Source organism: Anopheles nili, chromosome 2 (genome assembly GCF_943737925.1).
Source record: "Anopheles nili chromosome 2, idAnoNiliSN_F5_01, whole genome shotgun sequence".
NCBI lineage: Eukaryota > Metazoa > Arthropoda > Insecta > Diptera > Culicidae > Anopheles > Anopheles nili.
The window spans coordinates 76,508,968-76,534,496 of record NC_071291.1 but is presented as its reverse complement, the minus strand read 5'-3'; the positions used below and the strand labels follow the sequence as shown (position 1 = coordinate 76,534,496).

The window sequence follows — 25,529 nt, the reverse complement described above, 5'->3', positions numbered from 1 at the left end:
GGCTCGATCATTTGGAACGTTTATTCTTTCTTCTATTGTAGAAGAGAGGTTTGGTAATAGAAAAGTCATGACGTACTTTGTTTTAACGTTGTTTATTTAAATAAACGGACGCCACCATTCGGATGGCAACACTGAAACATGGGCAGCATCGGCTGAAGCTGAAGCTATTATACACACCCATGGAATTGTTCTACGCTTAGACTAGACGAATATTGCTGCAGCTTCCTCTGCCACGGACTTGTGGGCTTTGGCAAACGATTAACGATACGAGTAACGTTTCCTAGTCCTTCCAACTAGACACGATCTATCACAGTCCTTCCATAGGTGCGCACTCAGTAACGAGTGGCCGCCCTACTACATCCTAGTTTGGCACGCGCGAATTCACTACCACGCCCGTAAATGGCTCCCAACCAAATATCCTAGTGCCACCGTCGCTACTATTACGCTACTACTGTACAAACCGCAGTTTCTGGCGGCGTTTGAAACCGTCACAAGTGTGGCCACTGTCAGCGCACTCAGGTTCAGCTCACTCGTGATCCGATGGCTTTGTGTCCTGACTAGGGTGACCAATCGTTCGGCTTCTCTGGCACAGATCTGCGACTGCAACTGGGATGGACTGCGGCTCAGCGGTTCCACTATCACGTACAGGTCGTTCTCGAACGTCAGTTGTCCCGACAGGCGACACTCGACCGTCTGCAGCAGTGCTTCGAGGGATTGCAGGATGGATTTCAGCGTCAGGTACGTCGCCGATTGGCCCTTTAGCGCGTACAGACCTCGATCGATCTGTTTGCGAGAGTATACGATGCGTAGGGCTGTGGCACATATCGGGCAACAGGCACCAGGTGGCAGGACTGGCGAGCAATTGGTCACCTTCCGTCGAGGACACTTGATCGAGGAACATCGCGCATCCATTGAGGCACTGATTAGTCCCACCTCCTGGCAGGGCCCGTTGTAATCGACCGTCGAGTAGTCACTCCAAGCTTCACACTCGCTCCGATAGGTGACGCCATTTACGCCGCAAACCTGGCTACGGCGACGCGATGTGTCGCAGGACTTGCGATACTTCTCCTGGTACGCGAACGTGGCCTGTTCGAACACCATCCCACACAGGTTCGCGTGGTAGCCCAAGTTCGTGTCGCGGATATCCGTAATGGTGGAGCAGTTGGTCGCCGTTAGGTTCACTGAAATTAAGCAAAGGATTAGACACGTGCTAGAGCTTCGATCGGCTGGTCTTCATCCTGACTTACCGCAACGATGCTGTGGACAGGGTTTGTGCATTCCCGACAGGCAAACGTTCCAATCGGGCAAGCAAACGGCTAGAGGTCCACAATCCACGCGTTCACAGGCGTTCCGTGCTCGACAGGCTCCGAATTCGATGTCACCCTCTTGAACACCGGCACACCTGGCCACACATGCCGACGGGTAAGTGTTGCCATTGCGCCCACACACAGGCACATAATGCGGTGGACAATTACACGGCAGACTCGTGAAGGATTGGTCCACGGTAAGACCCGGCACATGGCATTGTCGCTTGGTGCAGGTGATCTCCTCGGCAAAGCAGCTGCACACGTTACACTCGACGTAAAAGTGTGATAAGTGCGGGAACCGCTTTCCAGCCAGCGTGCACGAGTCGTAGCTAATGCAGGGCAATGGCTGACACTTCTCGATTCGACCGGATTCGCCACAACGGCACACCTTTAGGCAACCCTTCTGCGTCATTGACACAGGGATGCGCACGAATGCACCGACGGGCACGAGATAGGACGAGGCTTCTCCTAGTGGACATCCATTGACGCATCGGTAACCGTACGTACCGTCCCGGTTGGCCAGACAAATCTGTGTCGCATTGCAGGGATTGCCTTTGCACGGGGATACCAGCGCGACGTCGGATTCCACCGAACTGGATGGCTGAAATCGACCCAACGAAATGCAGGGCATCGAACTGTTCTGAGGTGCAAGCTGGTGGCAGAGAACGGACACCGAAAGCTCACCGGTGGTCCGTTGCCAATCGACGCAATTCCGAAGGACCTCGAGACAGTCCTGCCGGCAGATGTGGTTCGTGTGAGAGCCCTTGGTACAGGGTTTGATCTGCAGCGTGCAGGCGATCGACTTCCAGACCTCAAACGAACACTCGGTCTGGTTGCGGATCGGTAGCTGAACCCCGCCCGGGAATGGTACGTAACCCTGCTGGCGCCATTGGTGGACATCACCCCGAGCAGCCATGTCCGAATGCTGGCGGCAACTGCGGAACAACTCCGTCGGACGGTTGTTGAAGTTGCCACAAAACGACAGCCCGTCGCAACCCAGCTCACACGGTTCGTCGACTGCAACGGGAGAACGGGAGGAAGACACATTTGGGTTGGGTTGAGTGTGAACTTCCGGTGCGGAACTTCCGGTGTGGAACTTCCGATGCGGACGACACACTGCCGGCTCCTCGAGGGGACATGCGGTTAATCTGGTGCGAGGAATAAAACACGGTTCCACACAGGTTGGCTTGGTTTCATGCAGTAGTGTATATTATATCCATTGAGATGCACAAACACGACGGACACGCAAAACAAAAAGCGAACGAACGAAAAAACTAAACGAGAACAAAACACAGCGCCATTGTGCGGTTCGAATTTGAATTAGGCTCGCGGGAGGATCACGTACGAAATGCGACAACCTAATGGACGACGGCAAAGCGCGATCGTAGGACGTCCGGTGACCACTCGCACACCTTACCTTCGTCAATGCACTGCCGGAGGGCGTGCTCGTCCGGTGCAGTCAGGCACTCCTGCTCGAAGCCCACCAAATTCGTCGTCCACTCGTTCGCGTAGGTCGTGGAGCAGAGTCGCCGACAGCGCGTAGAGGAAGCCTTCAGACAGCAGTGTTGTTTGGCCGAGTCCATACCGATCTGGTTGATGCGTGAAACCTCCTCGGAAGCCATCTGCTGGCCACCTGTTCGAGGTCCTTCGGTCTCCAGGAAGCACTTCCAAAGGGGTTGCGTTGGCATAAGGGCACCACAGCCACCACGGTGTTGCAGTAGGTCTATCATCTCTTCCACCGTGTATGGGTCCGTATCCGAGCCACCTGCTGTGAGTGTTTCATGACACACACGCCTACACCGGGGTTCAGGGGAACTGTCACAGCACGGCACATCTGAGACGATCAACCGGGGCGATCAAGTGGGTTGAAAAGACAAGCCTTATGGACAATGGCAGATCATTACTTACATCGCTTCAGGTTCCGGTTGAAGGTGACATCGATGAATCCTCGAATGCACTGCAGCACGTTGCTGTTGTTGGAGTGACACGCTGTCAGTACCTGTTCGCGGAGTGTCCTTGAAGGGGTCTGGTAGCGTTGGAACACCTCACCACACGCTTTTAGACATTCGGGGGTTCTGGCGCTGCTGCAACACCGATGGCCGTCCTCCTGGCGCTTAAGACAACCGAAGAGTTGCTGCTCGTCACTGGCTCTACAACCTATTCGCAGATCGTCCCGTGATGACCCCGTGGCGCATGCGTGCTGACACCTGATGGACATTGCCTGTGAGCAACAGACACGGCCTGGCCAACTTGCACCTCTTTGAACGGCCGCCATTGTTGCGTTCATGCACTGCCAGAACGGGATCTGTTGCCGGGGACAGTACATGCGCACGTCCACGAGTTTGGCCTCCCGAGAGCTTGGATCGGCCGCGATGCGTGCTAGTGACAACTGAAAGGAAGTGAGAGGAAAAAAGAGACGAAACCGTTGAAATTGGTTAATCGCGTGCTATATAAATCTGTCGCAATTTGGATGTTTGCGGAGTAGTTTTACTGCAGACTCGTCAGACCGATGAAGGTGGTGATGCGATACGTTATCCTTTACGGGCTAGCTTCCCTCAGCTCGTTGGTTACTTCGTCCTTAGCGCTAGGGAGTGTGTATTACTCTCTACACTACCACCAACGGCATGTGTGCAATGCCATTAGCATTGGGCTCGGGTTTTGCCTTGTTCCTGCGGTTTGCATGAGCTCAAACGATCCAGCGATCAGAACGGAGTATACGGTGGATCGACAAATTCAAGGATCGCATGATACGAGGATGCTCAAAGAGCAGTGCCACGTGACGAGATTTAAAGCTCATCCAAAGCATGTGCTACTCCACCACAATGTTGCGGTGATGCAGGTAAAGTGTCCAACACTCCTGGCTAAATCGGTTGATCAAGGAGTTCCGATCCGTGACATCACCGGTGGAGATCAACTAATCCTGACAGGACTCGATGCATCCCAACGGCAAGTGACAACTCGTGTGAAAATTCTACAGTGTTCCGTTTGCGAAAAAGAGTACACTATGTTCGACTGCAAGCGGAATATGTGCCTGAAGCTAGCGGGAAAAATCCATTCCAAGCTATACACGTTGGATGTAAGTAGACACCGGGCAAATAAGTACAGCAATAACCAATGCAGTACAATAACCTATGCATATTATACCTTACGTTTTTTTTTCTTCATAGGGTCTTCAAGGTGCAGGAATTTTCACACACAACGGTGACCTCGTGGGATGCTTATCGTACGGATTTGCAAACGGCACCTTCGTCGTGGAAAGGGCGAGCTATTACGCACAATTCCTTAATGCGACAATGCGTGAGTGGCTTTCAAATTCGCACAAGTAAATACAATAAAGGAAGGCCAGTAGATTGAATGAAGTGTTTTTGCTTTTCATGCGACCATAAACATAGCACATTCGAGGCCACCTGAGTCAGAACAAACCAAACTTCCATAGCAACGTCCTCAGCATGCGATGCATTCTCGCACAACCCGTCGTTTTATTGGCCTGGTGCAACATTTTAAGCGATAGATGTATTTCTTTATATCGGCAGCCATTCCTCCGACCGGTTCAACGCCTTGTGGTCATAAACTTGAGCATCTCCATCCGCAATCGGCCCTCCTGCTCGAGCTCCGCGTACAGTGTGTGTTTAATCTTCCACCTAAACTGCCACAGCCAGGCTTCTCGCTTTTCCCGGCTTCTCACCGCTTGGGATGACTCCAAGGCGCTGGCCTGCAAGGGATGAGGTTACTTCAGGTGTTTTAGCATCATGGCGCACTCGATCCATATCGCACCTGCTTGAGACAGTCATTGTACAGCACGACCGTGCCGGGAATGACTGCACAAGGTAGAACCCGTCGAATAGCAAGCACTTGGCACTCACGGCAAGTCGATGTTCTTCCGGCGTCCAGAACTCCGTAGGTGGCGATGAAATTGCGAATCGTTGGGGCGAGACCGGACCGATCACTACCGTCAAGGGCGCGAACCAACGCCAGCGACGGTACGTTGTGGCGACAGGAAGGACTCCTCAAACTCGCTACCCTTTGGACCAAGCGCTCCCGGACGGCTCGGTCCGGTTGCGAGTCACCATAAATCATCACAATTTGGTGCTTTCGATGCGTCCGGACGCACTCGGCATCGCCGGCGAATGCTGTCGGGGACAACTTAACTGCCCAGCAAAGAAGGGATCGATTCCCGGTGGAAGATCGGAGCGCTACAAACTCACCCTCGACCGTGGTGGGGTGTGATTTAATGCAACCGGACAGGGTGGAGTGCTGCAGCAGTACGAGAAACAAGACCCAGCGTGCTCCAGACCGAATCCGGTTGCTGATGGACGGTGTTCGGTGGGACATAGTGTCTCCGGTGTGGTGACTAGAACGATCCTCAACTAGCGAATGGCAATAACGAGAGACGAAACTCTTCGATCGACGTAGAACCTAGGCTCACACACCTGACATCTCTCTGTTCTGTCGCGGAGCTCGCAGCCAGAGCACCTTGGAGGGTTGATTTATTGATTTGCCCTGGGCAAACGGTAATTGCACCACTGGGTGGACACTTTGCTGCACTTTCTGCTGCATGCGACAAGTTGCGAGCGTACACGTCGAGGATCGAAGATCAAGCATAGGCGAATGACGGAGGAAAGTGCACATGCGTAAACAGATAAACTTTGCGCAGGTTGGGACGAACTGCCGGTTGTAGTTTTTTTTCTTCATCCGCCATATTGCTCACCATAGCCACAGCGTGTGCGATCGTCTGCTGATCAGTCGCCGTTTTTCAACCGCTCAAAGCGAAACGAATATCGATCCCAGCCCCAGGTGAAACCTCGTTTCGGAGTATTAATCGTTTATCATATTTTATCATTTTGCCATTTTGTCTGTCTATTTGGCACGCCGCGCTAGTTAAATTTAATTGGGATGGCGTTCAAATGGTTTTCGAACGGATAGAAGCTCGCCTTCGAACTGTGCCTTATTTAACATAATTGGTGTTGGCCGCCATCGGATAAATAATTGCCCGACCGGACACAAAAGTCACAGGATCGAGGCCAACAGATCTTTTCGGTCTCTTTGCCACCATATGACACGGACAGCGTCCTTTCGAGGAGTGTACTAAAAATATCCACGGAGGCATTATCATAAATTCAAAGCAATAACGCCGTCGCCACTCCGGGCCCGGCCGTGAAGCGCGATGAATAACGAATCCACCGAAATACTGGTTTGCTGCTAGGCCGTCCCATCCGCACGATAACGCGTAGTCCTGGCGACTAATTGCATTCCGTTCACGAAGAGACCCGCAAGCCGGAGTCGGTTGATCGCACGGCGTGCGTTAATTAATTGGTAGCTGCACCATTAAACCGTCATCGGGAGCGTTTTCACTTCACTTGGTCGATGGCGTTGCATCCCGTGCCGTGCAAGATGCGGCCAATTTACCCTTGCAACCACGCTGGAGGACACCGAGCGGCAGCGTGCTTCGATTAGGAAACTCCCGCTGATGGTTCCGTTAATGGATCAATCTTCATCCCGAGTTCTGTGAACACCCTCGGTGCGAGTGATTTCAAATAGAACGTACCGAGGCGGTGGAGACGGACCATTTAGCGCTGCGTATGAATTAATTACGCCGCTCGCGTCGTTGGCATCGAGCACCGTGCCACGTCTTGCGGAGTTGAACCGAGGATCATCGGAAGACAACAGCAAAAAAAAGACACAGACTTACCTAAAATTAATCTCAACCTGTCGGGAGGATATCTAATATCTCTAACCTTCCCTGACTCAAAGATTCGAGATTCCTCGAGCTGGCAGCCCAGCTAATTGCGCAATCTGAGTTTGCCTGCCGTGTGCGATCGTACGCGCCCCCGGTTCGGGACGATCCAACGGGTTGGTCAATTAAAATTCAAAGTTATTCAAAACAAACGATTTGGTCTCCGTTTTCCGCTGGAACATGGTCCCGGTCCTAGGTCCGGGGGCAAACGGATCGTTATCTCGGCAGGATGTCAACGACCGAGTCCGGTGAAACCGCGACGGTGCATCGGGAGACGGCGTTTGGGTTGAGTTGAGAATCATGCCGGTCATAATTTATTGCCGATGGTGTGACAGCGATCGGGCCACGTACGCGTGAGGTATTCGGTGACAGTGGTAGACTAGAAACGAAACCACAGCGTCCTCCTCAGCGTTGGGACAGATATTCAAACCACAAAACCGCGAGCAGCCGATGGGCGGACCCGTTCAGCTGGTGGAATGCAGCAGGTTCGTGAAGTGAGGAGTATTTGGGTAGAAATTTCGACGAAGCCATCGGTAGCTATTTATTGGGGCCATAAGTCGTCAATTTGTTAGCTTTCTCGAGCGCCACCAAACGAGTCTCCAGCCAGTCGGCGAATTGGAAGTGACTACTGATTTTTGCAGATTTTCTGCAAAAGTGTTCTCTGTCCCAGAAAGAAGCAACAAATGTGTCTGGGACGAAATTTGGCCACAAAAGATTCATCAAACGGTTTTATTAGCGCGATGAGACCGGGAGGATGGAAAATGTCACCATTTCGGCACGGATTCGAAATAATCTCACATTATGGAACGTTATTATCCTCGATCGATATGCTTCCTTAGCTCATCCTGCTGCTATTGGCTCATAATGCTGAAGATCACGCCCGCGAGTTGGCCGCTCCTTTCTTTACGACAAACGATCAGCATGGAAAGGGACTCAATTACGTGGGAGCACGCGGACATCGGCGCGAATCTGCCAATCGTAAATACCGCCATCGTATAAAACATTAACGCTGATGGCACACCGCCGCCGTATATTCAAATGAGTCAGCCTAGCCTCCGAAGATTCCGTATTCAATTATCGGTGTTTGGTCAGACCCGCCAAATATTACCGCCTCGTTCCGTTTGGGGCGAGACCAGGAAGGGCACGAAGATCAAGATAATCGAGACTCTCCCCGCTGGTTTCCTGGTGCGAGCCAGGGGTGCAGTTCGAGAACGACAAAAAAGTAACATGATTGTCTTGAAGGAAGCCTTTCACGCCCTCGGGGGGAAGCTGCAGAATGGTGGAATCGGGTCCGCCAATGGAATACCAAAAACGAAGTGCTTCGCGTGAACAAAGACGAACCATAAGCCAAAATATGAAAATAAAACAACCGAAATAAATCATATTCACATACGGCTTCCTGGAAGTGGGAGCGGCCTGGCGTTCTCGTCGGTGGGGCTGGGGATAAAAAAATTCATTCCACTTTATTTGTAGTTCTTCTTCATGAGCTACCCCTTCTCTCGCTCTCTTATTCAATTTACCCAAAAGCTACCAGAAGCAGCATGTGGCACATAAATTACCATACCCACTCTGACAAAGCCACGTTTCCAAGACGAGGCCGTTGGAACGGTGCGAGAAGATAGGATTTGAAAATTAATAAAATGACAGATGGTTATTTGCGATAATGAGCGCAGCACCGACCGGTTGCCACATTCAGACCCAGAACCTGCAGGTTCATGCAGACCGAACCGATCGACCGAACATCGGAGCGGGATTGTGTACCAGACTTAAGTAAGACATTCAACGAAAAGCGTGCTCCACGAGCTGATCAGTCATTCGTTAGGTCCGCGGTGCAGCGACGAGCGCGATCATGCGTGGATGATCCCGTGGCGAAGGGTTTTCAGATTTTCTTATCCCGTCGCCCAGCGGGGTGGACGCGTTCGGGGGATTGATTGATACGGCGATACATCGGCGGGACTTACGCTCTCGCAGGCCACCTTGCAGGATCCCTGGAGGTCGGAGCAGCAGCGGAAGATATCTGCGGGGCGAGACGGAAACAAAGAAGACGGATTAAAAGAACGCACCAACGAGCGAGCGAAGATTAGATGCCGTCCGTAGGTATCGGAACGCGCTTCAGCAAGTCGAAAAGATAAAGCGACATGACAGGCGCAGATGAATGGATAATGAATTAAACACGGCAAGCGGTCTCGGCCAGGAAGCATACCTGTCAAGGGTCGTTCCATTCACCAAGGGCTGCATCCGCAAGCGGTTTTGCGTGGGCTTCGACGGGCTAAATCGCTCGCTTGCAACAAACATGCAGGCACCCGGTGTGAAGGAAAAGCGAGTGCGAAGACGAGAGACAGAAAGTGAGAAGGGAGTAAAATTTATTATGCAAATGTTAAACCCTTCGTTGTGCCCTGCCTAAACCTGAAGGTGCCCCACGGTGCGTACCTCCAAATCAATTATTTACCAGCGCGGGGATAATGCACACATAATAAAGCGAAACAGTCGCAAGGTTTGATGGTGGAACGGTTCGTGGCCTTTTCTCACCTGATTGTAATTTAAGATTTGCATGATCGTCGCAACGGAGTTGGTATTCCCTTCGCAGGTATTTACCTACTCCTGACTGCAGGATCTCTTGGATTAAGGCTGTAGGCTTCACGAATTGTGACATGGTTTGCATCGGCAACCAGCGCCAACTAAGCAGATTTTAGCAGTGTCTTTCCGCTCGATCTCGGAAGCGGGAACAACGTGGCTCGTACGGTGAATAAGTCCTAATTCACCTGCCGCCACCAAAGGCGTGTTTCCGTTGACGGTTATTGTGTGTAAGAATAACAAGTGGGCCTAAGATAAGTACTTTACGTTGTTATTTTGTCTCCGTACACAAAACCCAACTGACAGGAAGCGAGGACTATCTTTTCGACCGTTGGCACGTACCATTTGTTTGTGATTACAATTTACTGTAAGTGATCGGTGTCGTACGGAGAAAGAAAAATGATCCTAGTTTAAGCCGTGCAGGGCTGATATAAATTATTTTGCAGCCAGACTAATGCAAACGAAGTTATGTTTGAGCTTGCATCATCGAGGACGCTTGCAATATCAACAAAGGGCTGGAAAAACTTGAATAAAAGAAAACGAACCAACAACATAGTATGCATTTGCATATGTTAAACAATCGCCGGTCGCTCCCATCTGGTTGTTTTGTTTGTTGTGTTCCTTATAGCCCGTGAAGCATGGCGTATAAATCTCGCCTTTCTTAGCTCCAGGATCCTGGGTGGTGATTATTATTTCCCCCACCATATCCAGACGAGGTGCGAAAAACAAAAATAAAAGCCAAAAGAGCACTTGAAAGCGCTGCTTTCTTGGAGAAACAGCGGCAGCACGGGAAAACCGCAAAGGCATCTAAATTTAGTCCGTCCTCTGTCGGTTCGCATCACCGTTCGTCATCTATCATCACAAAATCTTCGCACCGGGAAAGATGTTGGCCTACTTGGGGGACATCATCTTCAATCCTCATCCAACCTCGGTGTGTGTGTGCAAGCTCGTGAGTGTGCTGTGGATCCGTGACACAGAGCGGTCACGCTGTAATGGAACTAGCTACTACAGCTGGCTCGCGAGCGATTGCTTGGCATCTTCGGAGACGTCGGCACACCCGTACGACTTCCATCAGTGAGAGCGCGAAAGTGATGCCAGTGAAGGATATTTTGTTTTGCTAAAAACACATACTTTTCCCTACACTTTTCACCACGTTTTCTCATCCCTTTTCCACAGAAAACGGTTGCCGCTATCGTATCGCAGCAAGCGACGTTTGTGACACATGGAAATGCACACTTCATCAATATGCCGGCAAAAACCTGGGAAACTGCTACTTTGTTCTCGTGGGAAGCATCATAAGCGGAGCAACCGGCGAAAGAAAAATATTTGAAAAAGTGTGGCTGTATTTTTAGACTGCAGCGAAATCTACAAAGGTAATCCACCCAACACCTTCAGACCGGGAGTCTCATAATCGTTCTCTGTTGCCGCCGCTACATCTGGAAGGCATGAGGACTATTCCACGCGTTAGCCCGCGCTCGTCTAGACGTCTTTTTCGTTGTTGTGCATTTTGTCTAGCTTTGCAAGTGGCAGATAGACATCATGTTTAAGTAACGCTCGCTTGCATCAAGCAACGGTCTGTACAGTGATGAACAAAACATGACAACGCTATCACGTGCTTACAACGCAGCCGACACACGGTTACTATTACTTCAGCGATGGTGCATGCTTTCTTCGACCTTTCTCGAACCACGCGCGATAACAGACCAAGTGCAACGAAATAAACTCACCAAAAACGTGCCGTTTTCTGCAAGGGCTACACCACCAACTGGGATTGCGTATAAAAGCGCACGTCACAGAACGGACGGGTATCATAGTCCCTGTTTGGTTCGGTAAGAGGACTGCACAATGAAGCAGTTCGTGTATGTGTTCCTGCTGGCCTTCGTGGCCCCGCAGCTTATGGCCAGCGAGTGTGACACCAAGGGAGTCACCATCCACAAGAGCTTCATGCAGTCGGTGCACGACTGCTCCGAGTATTTGCAGGTCTCCAAGGATCGGCTGATGCAGTATCTGTCCAACGAGTTTCCTCCGGATGATGAGACCAAGTGTTTGGTGTTCTGCGTCGGCGTAGATCTCGGCTGGTGGAACAACACCTGCGGCCTGCAGGTTCCGGCCATTGTCAGCTACTTCCAACCCGTGCAAGGAGACAAGCAGTACGAAAAGCGCACCAAGGAGTGCCTCGAGCGCCGTGTCGGCGCTGTCCAGTACCCGAACAGCTGCTGTCAGGCGTATGAAACCTTCCAGTGTTATTTCCAGGAGTTCGGAAACTTGGTCACCTGCCCGCAGTACGTACGCTTGACTAAGCTACAAGCGACTCAGGCTGCTGCCGATTGCCTTGTGATGCTGCGTTACCCCGAAGAGTTGCTGCGAGTTTACGCACATGGCACAGTGGAGGATTCACCTGAAACCCGCTGCCTGTATCACTGCATTGATTTGCGCACGGGCCTGTACACTCCCGAGAACGGAATTCTACTCTCACGATTCTTCGTGCGTGATGCCCCCTTCTACGACATGCGCTACCTAAGCAAGGAGACGAAGGCGTGTCGCGATAGGGTGCGCCATTCCGGATGCGATAAGTGCTCGGAGGTGTACAACACGCACAAGGAGTGTCTGGCAGGGCTGGGTGAAAACGGCTACACGTCGGGAATCATCACCGAGGCAGCCAAGCTCACGTTGACCAACCTTGGGGTGTGCTGTGCCAAACCCCAGGTGGAGAACAAGCCGTGCAATGTGTGCCAAACGGTGCATCCGACGAGCCCACCGAAACCGGCGTATGTGCCGAAGCCTTGCACTACGAAACCAAAGCCATCATGTTCCGTGTGTGGTAACCAATACGAATCACAGGGTCGCTATCCTTCTCCGGCAGCTTCTGTAAAACCTCAGGAAGCTCTATCCTACCCTGCGCCGAAGCCGAAGTGCAGCAGTTGTAGCTCGAGCTTACCTATGGTAAAGTACAATTTGCCGAAAAACAATGGTTACAACGGACCAAGCTCAAATCCAGGGAGATATTAATGACACACTTGAAATTTTATAAAATGAACGGATTTTTATTGTTTAATTTATTGCGACACTTTTGTAGAAAAAAATAACAACAAAAATATAATGAATCTGATATAGCACACAATTTGTACTGTTTATTGAATTTGAGAAAAAAAAGGTAAATAGTACTATGTTTTACGCCATAAAAGAATCTGGTGAAATACATCAGTTTCTACTGCATGTTTATTTTGAAACGAAAATAACATATACACCTTTTAAAGTTTGTCATACAACTAGAAAACTAAAATGCTATAAATATGAGTGTAGAAGAGAATAAAATGCTTGACCTTTTTGTCTACTCAATGTAGTTGATGTACGATAAAATAGTGTGTTGCATGTGTTTGATGTTAAGGTAACAATTTCTAATCGCATATTAGCATATCGAATTTTAGCTATGTATTTATAATAACTGCCAAACTAATCAGAAAACATTGAAAATCGATTATTGATTTCGTTTTTATTTATTACAGATTTAACTGCTCTGAAGCGTTAAAAATGAATGTCATATATACTACAATCGCTTTAAGATTAGTTTACATAAATAGGCTGAATGTTTGCTGGTCCACAGTTGTATAAAACATAATCCATTGTATATCCATTTCACACATCCTACCTGTGTGTGTAGCTTAAGTAAAAGAGATTTTCATAAACATATCCTGTGGTCCACGATTTCAAACCACCAATCTTTTCCATCTGCACGCTGCATTTAACCGTCTAATTTCCCTTTTTTTAATCATGGCGCACTGAAGAGCGGTGTTGCCCTAATGAAAATGTGCCGGCGGTAAAGCAATACGTGCCTCAAACAACTGCACGGGCGGAAGCAAGATGCGCGCGCATATAAAAAGCGTTTATCAGACCCATGCGTGCCGCATAAAGCGAGCAGCTTTCGGTACAAGACGTTGATTTGAGAATTGGACAATACGGCGCCACCACGATGAAGCAGTCGGTGCTCGGCTTAATGCTGGCTTTGGCGCCGCTAGCTGCGCTCGGAAGCGATACCAAGGGCGTCACCATAGAGAAGAGCTTCCTACAGTCGGTGTACGACTGCGCGGAGTATCTGCAAGTGCCGACGCAGCGTCTTGTGCAGTACCTGGCGTACGAGTTCCCGCCCGACCAGGAAACCAAGTGTCTGGTCTATTGCGTTGGAACCGATCTTCGTTGGTGGAACAGCACATGTGATTTGCGGGTGCCGGCCATCGTGAACTTCTTCCAACCGGTCCAGGGAGATAGACAGTACGAGAAACGCACCAACGAGTGTCTGAAGCGGAACGTCAACTCGCTGGGCGCCTCGTTGACCAGCTGCTGCCGAGCGTACGAAATCTTCCAGTGCTATTTTCAAGAGTTTGGAAACCTGGTTACCTGTCCCCAATACGTACCAGCGACGAAACTGCAGGCTACACAGGCCGCACTCGACTGCATCAACATGCTGCGTGTACCAGCTGAGCTGCTGCAGTGCTACAGCAACGGAGATCTGCCAGATGTGCGCGAGACGTGGTGTCTATATCATTGCATCGACCTTCGGACTGGGCTCTACACACCCGATAACGGAGTGCAGCTGCCCCGATTCTATGTGCGCGATATGTTACACAACGATTTGCGGTACCTGAGCAAGGAGACGAAGGCTTGCCGTGATCGCGTTCGTCACTCTGGCTGCGATGCTTGTTTGGAGGTGTATACGACGCACCAGGACTGCTTGGTTGGTCTGGGCGAAGAAGGCTACACCCGAACACTTATCACTGAGGCTGCCCGTATGGCTCTCGGCAAGCTCGCTCCATGCTGCGGAAGGATGGAACACCTTCCAGAAAAGCCTACTCCAGAGGTAGGATACAGCTACGCGTCTTACCAGCCGATGACTTCAAGTCCTTGCGAATCCTGTGGTGCTGTCAACCTAGCCGTCCTACCATCGATAACGCCAACACCTTCGATGGCTCGAAGCCCTTGTAAATCCTGTGGTGCTCTGAACCTAGCACTCCTACCATCGAAAGCTCCAACGATGAGTGCGATCAACGTGCCTGTGTATGCACCTCGCAAGTCGTGCACATCGTGCGGAAGTAAGCCTAAGTCCGTCCCTTATACGGGAAGGTTTCCCACGGCCCCTTTCGTAAAGCACGTGCAACATGCGGCTTCAGGAAGACCCCAGCTGGTCTACTATCCAGTGTCCAAAGCACCAGGGGTGGAAGACTCTTGCATCACGTCTGCTTTGGCTGGAAAGCCAGCATTTTCTGTCTTTTCCACACGATCATTTCCCGAACGATCGGGTCCGTACCCATCCTCTCGTAGTTGTCGATCGGAGCCATTCGACGATCACAGTGTAGAGTCTGAGTAGAATGTGTGCCAGCTACTTGTTATGCGTTTTGTTTGATTGTTTTATTTATTGTCATTAGTTTATCAACGAGGAAAGGATATGCCAATGTTTTCAATGGGTACCATAAGACATTCCGGTTTCCAAACATCCGTAGCGTATTTTGATAAGTAAAGAGAAATACATTTCGAAAAAAAAAAACATCAATTTGTTTTCATATCACCTAGGCGGTAATAATGAGTGTTTATCAACTAGCAGTAATGAAGCCGGTGTTTGTTGCGGTTACGTCCTAACACCGTAAACAAAGGAATCTCTAGCGAACGCAGACGTGCCAATTGCGTCAGTCGCAAAAAAGTCGCGTTAGTTACATGGATGGAACAGGTAGAGTACGTCTTGCGATCGCAGGTTGGTAAACCAAAAGCGCTCGAAGCTACACCACGTGCTAGTATAACAACGACGATAATACGTGGCTTTGTAATGTACAGTTGCGGTAACAGATAGAAAATTGAAAGCGTGTAGAGTAAAAGGGCAACTCCTCACTGCATACAACCAATAGCGTCATATGGTGGGGTCACATTTATTTGGAAACGCAGAAAGCAATAAATAATCAAACAGCGCCTGCGGCCGTACTAGAAGAACTTCGCATACCAGTGCAATGGTTTCTTGCACTTGCAGCAGGCGAAATTGCCATTGGAATAGGACCGGAACAGCTTGTTGCAGTTCTTGCAGCTCATCTCTTTGTAGTTGAACTCGGTAGTCGGTGGGCAAGCCGTCGTGGTCGGTTGGGAATGCTCTAGGACTTCACTGAGCGCCAAGCAAGCGGCCTCCTGTATGATATCGTCTTCATAAAACGGACGACCCAACTCCCCAAGGACGTCACGGTATCCCAGATACACCTCCGAGCACTGGTCACCGCAGGATGCCTGGAGCTTGTGTAGCTGGACTAGTGTTTCCGGACAAAGGTACCGCTCGTCAGGCTGCTCGAAATCACGCGTATACATCCGGGGCAGATCGAACCCGGTCCTGGCGTGGAACATGCCCGTCCGGAGGTAGAAGCAACGCCACAAACATCGCGTTTCCGGTGTGTCCGGGAAACTGCGCTCACAGTAGTTCCTCAGCAAGTCCACCGGGACCTGCATGACGGCCATACAATCCTGGGCCACTCGGACATCTCGAGACCGATCCTCAGGAAGGTACTTCGCGCATGGTACCAAGTTTCCGTAGTGTTGTAGGTAGCACTGGAAGCTCTCGTACGCCATACAGCAGCAATCGGTGGTTTCCACATGTGCCAGCACACGCCCGAGACAGTTGCTCGTGCGGCTTTCGTACTCACTGTCGGCAGGATCAGGTTGGAAGAAGCGGCTCAATACAGCCGGTTGCACGCCACTCGTGTCATTCCACCAACGCAGGTTGAGTCCGACACAACGCACCAAACACTTGGTTTCCAGGTCGTCCGGGAAGCTGTGTTCAGCGTACTCCGCGTACCGGTAGTCCGGCACCTGTAGATACTCCATGCAATCGTGCAGGGCCTGAGCGAAGTTCTTCGTCAGATAGAGGTGCGGCACGTCCGAGGAGTCATTCGCGCATCCGGTCTGGGCTTGTAGGATCAACAAGACCGGCAGCAGCAAGGCGGCGACGCGAGGGTTCATAATGGCGCGCAAGAAATTATGAGAAATTACCAATAATTGTGCGTCAATTACCACGCGCAGTTTACGTGCGCGATCGGATCACACCCCGGGGCAGTACTGCGAGGCGGACTGCCGTGTGTTTGTGCGGTTGCCTGGCCCCGTGCTAGCTCGGGACTGATACGCACGGCATGAATATGTATGAGCTTTTATAGAGACCCCCTCGGACTCTTTCGTTCTTCCGACCACAACCGGTCACAGGGATCTACCACGTCCTGGTGCAGCCACGACAGGCTCTATCTATTTTTCCCCGCCAAGCGTTCAGCACCTGGGACTCCCGAGGTTCCGGTAGCTGTTTCGCGGTCAGCACACATCATTCGCAGGCATGTTGATTCGAAACTGCACGTGCACGGGTAACCGCTGTGACGCAATCGGACCCTGAGTCGGTTGGGGCCCGAGGTCAGCATACCGAGCCGATGGTACTATCATACGGGCCGAGCTTTCACGTGGAAGCGGACTATTTTTATCCCACCAAGGCACGGTGCCTTTCGAGTTTTCGTTTTGTATTATCGGCTCGGGAAAACGGAAGGAACGCGACCGTGAAGGGGGTGCAGGAAGTTGCGAATCGCGTGTTTAGTTGCGATTGCTTCGCAGCACGCCAAAACGCCCCTTTATCAATGAATGAAAGCAGGATGTTATTATGGAAGCTCGGCAATGTTTAAACATGCCCCATGTTGTGCATTTTTTCACCTTGCGAATCAAAGCGAATGACTTCTTTTAGGTAGGTGACTGATGTTCCACTGACTAAAGATTAGTTTCAATGCTGAAGATCGCTAGCGAACAAAACAAGGGCATTACATCTTTATACCACTTTTCCAACCAATCCTTAACGTGCCTCTCGTGTGCGTGGTTTTCCCAAATTCCTTTTCCACTTCGGTACTGCTAACGGCGTAAAAAAAAAATTATTTCAATACTTTACTACCCATCGCGAAAACTGTTTGCAATGGCTCGACCGCCATTTGCAGTGCGATGAAGGAAGTACAGTTAATTAAATTCTCATCATAAACCAAAGTCACTGGAAGTGCTGTGTCGCGTGGAATTAAACTCACTCGACTTAACCCTTTTACGGACACTGTTGATGCAAGGTTTCGTGCAAGGTGTACAGCGTTGCTCGAGGTGCATAAAAAAGCTCAACTGCAGCACGATGTATCCTGCAGGGCCAAACAGGCACCGAGGGTTAAGGGATGGCAGCGAGCACGCACGAGACACGCACTCTCTATAATTTACATCTCCGCCTCTCAAATCAAGAGCCATCGGCCTGGGAGGATCCTGTTCGCCAATGGCCTCCCCGAAACTAGTTCAGGCCCAAGCCTGGTTGGCTTCCTTTTGCTCACTCGCTTCACCACACCGTCCCGGACACGATCACGCCATCAGATCGCGCAGTTAATGAAGCGCTTTATTTTATTACCGCTGATTGAAATCGAGCGTTAAAAACCGGCCACTCTGGCGCGCACCGCCCCGATCCACGCCTAATGAACCGTCATTAGCTTGGAGAAAATAAATAACCATAACCTCCATAACCAAACCCTACGCCCGGAGTTCGTTTGGCACGCACTGGGACGTAGTCCAGGGTAGATTCGGTAAGGGCACATGTTTTTTTTATTGCTTCGTGCTCGCGGTGTAACGTAACGGACAATACACGCTGTCGTACGGGTGCGTGAGGTGACATAACCTGAAAAGCGCGGCAAGCATAAACAAATAAACAAAAATCGTCGCCACAGCAAAGCCCAGAACTCCCGGTCGCGGTTCGGCCGGCGAGCCGATTATTCACTGTGGAAGATTATATGCCGCATATCGGAAGTGCCATTAATCCAGGCCACTACGCAAGACGCCGCGTGGTCGCGCCACGAAGCTGTCACATTTGTCACGTCATCCCGCGAAGACACCCCTCGCGTGGTGATCGTGCGCGATCATATTTTGTCCTTCAAAGTAAAGCATTAATTTATTACACATGTTTACCACCGGCTCGGTTCCGTGGGCCGATGTTGCTTTCTTTTTCTCTCACAACCGTCAGTAGAAGGGCTGGATCAAGCATAGCTCCCACCGAGATAGCGAGGCCGTTTCTTGACGAAATCGAACGGAAACCCACCGCAGATGAACGCCAAGAGGGGCCCGAGTTTTCACACCGTTCCACCAGCGAAAGAGTGAAGTGTCGCGCCGAGAACATTGAGCAAACAAAGCGAGAACGGCGAAAAAGGGACACAAATGTGCGAAACCATGGCTCCCCCGGCCAGCCAGCCTGAGCCGCCAAACCGGCCTGAACCGGGCGACTCGCCTGCGGTTTGGGATTTATTTTTGTGAAGCACACAAAAATAATTTATGAGCACCGAGCGCCTTGTCTCGTCCCGCATTCGCGTTTATCGTGCATCGCGCGCACTGGCGCACCTTTCGAGGGGCGATGGATGTGTGAATACGCGCTTTCCCTCGCGGAAAATCCACTCGCACACTGGCTGGCTGCGAAAAATCGAAAATAAATCGTCTGTCAAACGTGCGCACACACGTTTTGCCGGAGCGACAGCTCACAGGAGGACAGAACCAACGGCGTAAATGCACGCAAATGGTGCATTGGGCTGCAAACGTCGTCGGATCTGCCGAAGACCATGGTTTACGGGAACGAATCGCCTCGCAAACGCGTTTCGACAATGTTCTACAATGCGCCGCGAGGGCCTCTTCGTCGGTGGAAGGATTTAAGCCGCTGTCGGGTGGCTAATACAATCACGAAGCCCGGATCGTAACGGACACCAGGGAGGTTTGGCACGTCGGTGGAATTCAACGTGACAGCAATAAATGGACGATTGGATAAGATCGCTCGAGCATATATGCACGCACGTCATATTTTGGCCTCACACTACGTGTAACGTATACCTTAACAGAGGTAGACAATGCTGAAACTAGTTTCACCATCGGATCAATAGGCTATATTTTTCATACCTAAGACGATGGGATACGTATGTCACTGTCGTTGCCGTAAGTGCCACTTATAACTGATCTCGCATCCAGCGAAGCATCGCACGTATGAGCATCAACTTGCACGTACTAAGTACACTTGGATTTTTTTATGCGCAACCCACCGGGCTTGATGGTTTGCAAAAATGGTCGCACTTAGTGCAAATGGAAATATCCTGCCTTGGTATCTCCAAATCTGACGCGTTCTACGTACACGTGCATTTGATTAAACTTGCGTGCAAGATCCACAATTTACCATGGAACCACTTCGTGCTAACGTGGCTACTCGGATGCGGCTCAAAAAGCAAAATTTGCGATGCCAGCAGCAATTCCAATTATGATTTCATATTGAATTTCCCCATCAGCCGCACGAGCTGTCCGTTCCTTTTTTCCTCTCCGTCAGTCAGAGTGTGGAAACGCTGTCAGCTTTTCATAGTGGTCGGCCCAGGGCTTGATTCCGTGGCGTAGCTGTCAGTCCTGCGAGCTAGCTCCACGCCTGGAAGCTGGCGCACGGTTCCTTTTGCCGATGGCACGTGAAGCGAGCGGATTAGTTGTTTCCTTTCGGCGAAGCAATTTATTTCACGCGTTTAATCTGTCGCTCCCTGGCACTGGCACTCATAATCTAAAGTGTGTTTCCACCTCCCAACTGAGCTGTGCCGGATGCATTTGATCGTGAACCAAGCGTGGGGGTACTGTAGGAGCTCGAATGCCGTTTAAAATGCTCGAACGCAAAGAATCATATTTATATTCAAAGGCCAGCAAATAAATGGTCGCGTAAATGGAACGGGGTACGCGCGTGGCGTTTGTTTGCGTGTTTTTTTGTTTGTTTCAGTTTGTTTGCTGTTTGGCGTAGGCTGCGGTAACTGTGTCGCTGGTGAACAAAACTGTGTCGCAAACGGAACAAAACCTCTCCATAACGTGGTTTACGTGCGCTCAAAATCACGCGCTTCACTTCGCATTACGCGAGCCCGTCCCATTTGACAGCTTAATTAAAGCTTCCTCAGGACGAAGCTTTTCCACAGCGAGACAACCGGCGAAAGCTTCGCCTGAGGGAAGTACTGGATGGGTCTCAGTACCGTTTTGTATCACTTCAATCAATTAACGGCCAGGGATAAGGCAAGCGCTCGTAAACGCCAGTCCCGGGTGCGGAGCTTGGGCACGATTGCACGAGTGAATCCCACGGCCATAAGGTAAATTACATTTTATGGAGCAACAGTTTAACTTGGCAGACGCTTTAAAATGCCAGCCGACAAGGAGTTTCGCCCACGGGCCACTCGGATGGGGACGTCGAAGCGAATCAGTTCGCATAAAAACCCACTCGAGCGTTCCCTGGACGGAAATAAACACGTTCCACTGGGGCAACATTTAAACGACCCGTTGGTAGCCGATCCCGCAGTGGTGCATTTTTTGTGCCTGTTCGATTAATTGCTAAAATATAATACATACACGCACAGGTACGAACCCATGCGTAAGGGATATAAAAATATTACAAAATTCCGGTAGCAAGCCGGTCAAAGGCAAACGTTCCTTTTTTGTAGTCGAATCACCGCTTTACAGGAACGCTCCCTTTTCTCGTGCACCATGTTGAAAGCCAGATTTTCCTGTTTGACAAATAGGTTGTCGATTCCGGCCGGTAGGTTTCGGTTCCCGCTCGCAAACGGGAGCGCCTTGGCTAGCTAGAACGGGTTTTTCGATGGCGTGCTGCAGACGCATAAATTAATTCATCCACCCGGGAAGTATCGAAAGCATTCGACGGCCAATAAATGCGGTTGTTAATGGCGTATGCAAACTAAAGGCTACCTTTGAAGTAACCACCTGTGTCGGAGGTTAATCGGCTCCAACAAAGCATCTTTGTGGCTCCAATCGGCCTGTTGAGAGCTCGTTAGGTTGGGATGGGTTTGTGTAGCAGACGTTACTGCCGTGCAATTGTGACGTTAATTTATTTGACGATGCACTCATGTGAGTATGTTTTGTTGTTAAAAAAAACACCTCTAAAAGCAAGCGACATAGAGTAACAAAAAAATAGCCTTATCGTGAGCTACTTGGCTCCCTCGAGGAACTAGCTCACACACTATTGCAGATCCTCAAGTAAAACGTGTTCCAAGCTGATGTTTCCTGTCCCGGACGCAACCGAAGCAGCGCAAACCGATAACCTTTGCTGAACCGATGCAGTGAAGCCACTAACAAAAAACAAGTAACGAACGGCCTCATCGAAAAGATGCTCCACCGGGACACGGACAAGACAAGCTCGGCCATAAAAATCAAACGGCTGATGCATTCCTAGGCGGGCGCGTCGGATCGCCGATAGGAATATGAATGGCTTATTAATGTAAAGTCCCAACCCTGGCTGGAAGGAACCAGTCGGTCGTAAAGTGAAACAAAAGAAATGTTCAGCTCAATGGCGTCATTAATATGCGAGCTAGTCCGGGTGGGAGTGCTAGTGGTTAGCCTAGTGAGGGACGAATCGCGTGACTGGGACGCGATTGGATTATGGGGCAGTTAAGATGGAGCAGCAGGATAAATCCTTGTTACATTTACATGCAAACGGTTCATTAATTTACTGCTTCGTCGCACGTCTCACTTATCTCGCAGCATTTCTACTAGATGCTGTCATATTAGTGATATTCGGAAACGAATTGTTGTCCATCATATAACAACGTTACATAACCCAAAATATTAAACAGATAAACCAGGACTTCGAGGGGATGATTACTTCTTAATTGTTGTTTACAATCGTTAAAAGATAACGATTATATTAATGAAATTTTCATTATTTTGAACAATCCCCATGGCGGGCCAGACCTCACCAATAAGCCCCTAAGCTCATAATTAAGCCTACACACTCATCATCAACGATCCGGTTCTGACATCAAATGGAGCTCCTTGGGCGACAACCTAATCACGGTGCCACTGGCGGCAAATTTGCGGCTCGCGCTGACTAGGCTCCCTTCCAATAGACGGGCTTGCTAGACGTTCATTTGTCAACGAGTTGATAAGTACATTAGCGTTGCAGGAGCTCCTTGACTCGTTTCTAGACGCCGGTTTCCTCACCTTGTTCATCAGTCTTATTCATCGGCTGTCATCTTACAATTTGCATAACGCGAGATGTGCGTGAACCACCATCTAACATGTAAGATAAATGCGAGCTTAATGCAATCCTGTTCTGACGGTGATCATTTCGTCGCCCGCTGTCGCTCCGAACCCCGACTGATGGCGATGCATAGCGTGAATGCAGTGGCAGGACTGTTTCTCATTAGCCACAGCTCAAGGGCTTTAGAGATAAAACAGTTAATTTCTTAGATCGGCATTGGAATTGTAAACGATTAAACCGTTTACACTTCGTTGCGATGCTCTCGATTGAACATAATCCTAATAACAGATAATATCGAACCCCCAATTCGAACGTGACCCATTACAGTTGTCATGGTTAATTTATGAGAGCCGTATATTTTTTACAGCTACGGTTTATTGGCCCAGCACAGCCCGGCAAAGGTTTGTGGTCAGTTTGAGGACATTGTAATCTCCAAACATTCCGACGTCGTGTATGGCCGGAAATTGATTTTGGAGAGGACCAGCAAGTGGAATCGATCTGTTGAAACCGGATCGCTGGGAAGATAGATTTTTAATGCGAACCACCATGCGAGCCATGGGTCAAGCTTTTTCTAGTGTTAATCCGTTACTTTTCGTGTGCCAGATCGATGGTGATGCGAACTAAAATCGAAGGCCTAAATTTGTGGATTGATTCAAAAATATCCCCACTATCAGCTAAAACTAGTAACATAAACTAAATTGGTGGGGGGCTAGCGTGTGAGTAATTGACATCGTTATCTATCCCGTAATCGTGAGCATTGGTGGTCAACGAGACAAACGTGTCAAGTCGGCAGTTTCTGCAATCGTGCGATGCCTAAGAGTTTCCGAAAAGTGTGAGGCTCGTAGCTCTATTTTTTCTGCTCTCCATACATGTTTTAAATACCCATCACCCGCGTGGTTTCGAAGCTTGAAGCAATGGTTATCAAAATCATAATGGAACGAAGATAAGTGGACGTATAATCATGTGCTTATAATGACAATGAAAACTCTCAGGCACCCTGCGGCGAACTCGAATGAGCCGACATCAAACGATGCGCCGCGGAAAATAAAACATCCTTGAACAAAACAAAAAAACAATACCGGACATTTTCGATCGAACAAACACAATACACCACCAGCTATTTTCGCACATAAGAATAAGAGAGATAAGAGCGGAGATCCGATTGGTGACCATAACAAATAAAATATTATAACATAAAGCAAATAAAAGACATCCGATCACTCAAGCGGACAGGCATGGAGCGCGAGGAATTCTTCGCTAATCGCCGTGTTATGCAAATTTGATGAGACCAGCTCTGTTGGTCACAGTTTTTGTTTTTTGTTGGTTCGTTCCGGACGCAAAGCTCGGCCAGATCGAACCAATCTACCTAGGATGAAAGGCCAGCAAGTGTAGCAAATTCATATTCGACCCAAAACAGGCTCCAATTATTGATGAATTATCAATTGTTCCAAAGCTATTAAGAAAGCCTTACATACTCATGGGCTCAGACCGAGCACGGCTCAAGAGACTCCTTTTAAAGTAGGCTTATCGACGCTACGCGAGGGTAGATCTTTGCCCGAAGGGAACGCATTTTTTTTGTATAAATTAAAAAAAAATCTCATTGCTCGTCAAGGAAAGAGCCGATGAAACCGATGGTTTTCGTTGGAATGATGAGTTTCGTGTCAATCTATGTCATGAACGAGTGGGATTTATTATTGGATAGAGAAATAAAATATTGATAAAAAAACAAAAAAAATCACGAGTCCTGGAGGCGACCTGGAATGCAACATCAAAAGATGTTTAATAATTTCATCAACCAGAAATATCAGCCAAAGCAAAACAAGAAGGGGATGAAAAATCCAATAAACAATATTGACTCGTACAATTGGTTGCATTTCTCAAATATCAATTTTGTTGTCCAGATTTATTGCATATCGGTAACGACACCGTGCAGCCAGGTGCAATATTCATTGGTTTAAAAAAAACACCACTAAAGCTCGCCTTTTTGGCAGAAATTAGCATGCGTCAGTTCACTTTGGCGAGTCGTTTATCTATCCCATTTGCCCGGCACCCGGTCCTTGGCTAACTCAAAACAATTAATGGATAACATTTGCTTGCTTCGTTTGTCGACTCAATTAATGCGCGAAGACGAGGGACACGCAAAATCAATGAAGAAATGGCACGAAAAAATAATGGTAATCCTTACCGCTGGATTCGAAGGCAACGACTTCGGCGCCGTTTCCGGTGGCGGTACCGTCGCCATCTTTGTCATGATGCTGATGAGCCGCCGCCGGCGATGACGGCAACGACGATAATGGTGGATGTTGATTAGCATAAGCCTGCAGTGGCTCGCACCGGAACAGCAATAATCCGCAAACAATGGTCAACTGATGCCGCCAGCACGCCATTCTTTGGCGAGCCATCGTCGTTTGCAGCGGGTGTTCGGTTTGACGCCTCAAAATACACGCCCTAAGGATCGAGAGCGGTGAAGACCGAAGAACGCACAAAACCTCGCCGAACGGATATGCTCACAGTAAACAAACAAACAAACGCACAAGTGGCAGCAAAAAAACGAGATGTCGCGCCGACTCGTGCACTCGTGGCTTGCAATATTTATTGATGACTTAAGCGTGCGGACAATGCCGCCACGCCATTGCACTTTGCAGCACTCCAACGGCGCTCTTAATACATGCCGAACACTGTCGCTTATGCTCCACTTATAATTTATTCACAAGCATTTTCCCATTCACTGCTGCCTCTGCTGGTGTGAGGGATTTCGCCTCTGGCAGTCTATGATGACGCTGTGCCTACTGCGTTAACCATTTGCCATGTCACCACGAGCAACTACAAACCTCCCAAACGGGTATAACAAACT

The 25,529-nt window shown here is 49.6% G+C and overlaps 1 protein-coding gene across 1 annotated transcript; it reads right to left on the bottom strand.

Moving 5' to 3' along the window:
- Positions 1-123: 123 nt before the first annotated feature.
- LOC128722158 (reversion-inducing cysteine-rich protein with Kazal motifs) lies at positions 124-25,077 on the bottom strand. The gene is made up of 6 exons (XM_053815995.1): positions 24,861-25,077; positions 9,003-9,058; positions 3,216-3,696; positions 2,725-3,141; positions 1,248-2,324; positions 124-1,181 (listed from the first exon to the last, which is right to left on the bottom strand). The coding sequence occupies exons 1-6, from the start codon at positions 25,075-25,077 to the stop codon at positions 385-387; spliced, it is 3,045 nt and encodes a 1,014-aa protein (XP_053671970.1). The 3' UTR covers positions 124-384.
- Positions 25,078-25,529: the final 452 nt, after the last annotated feature.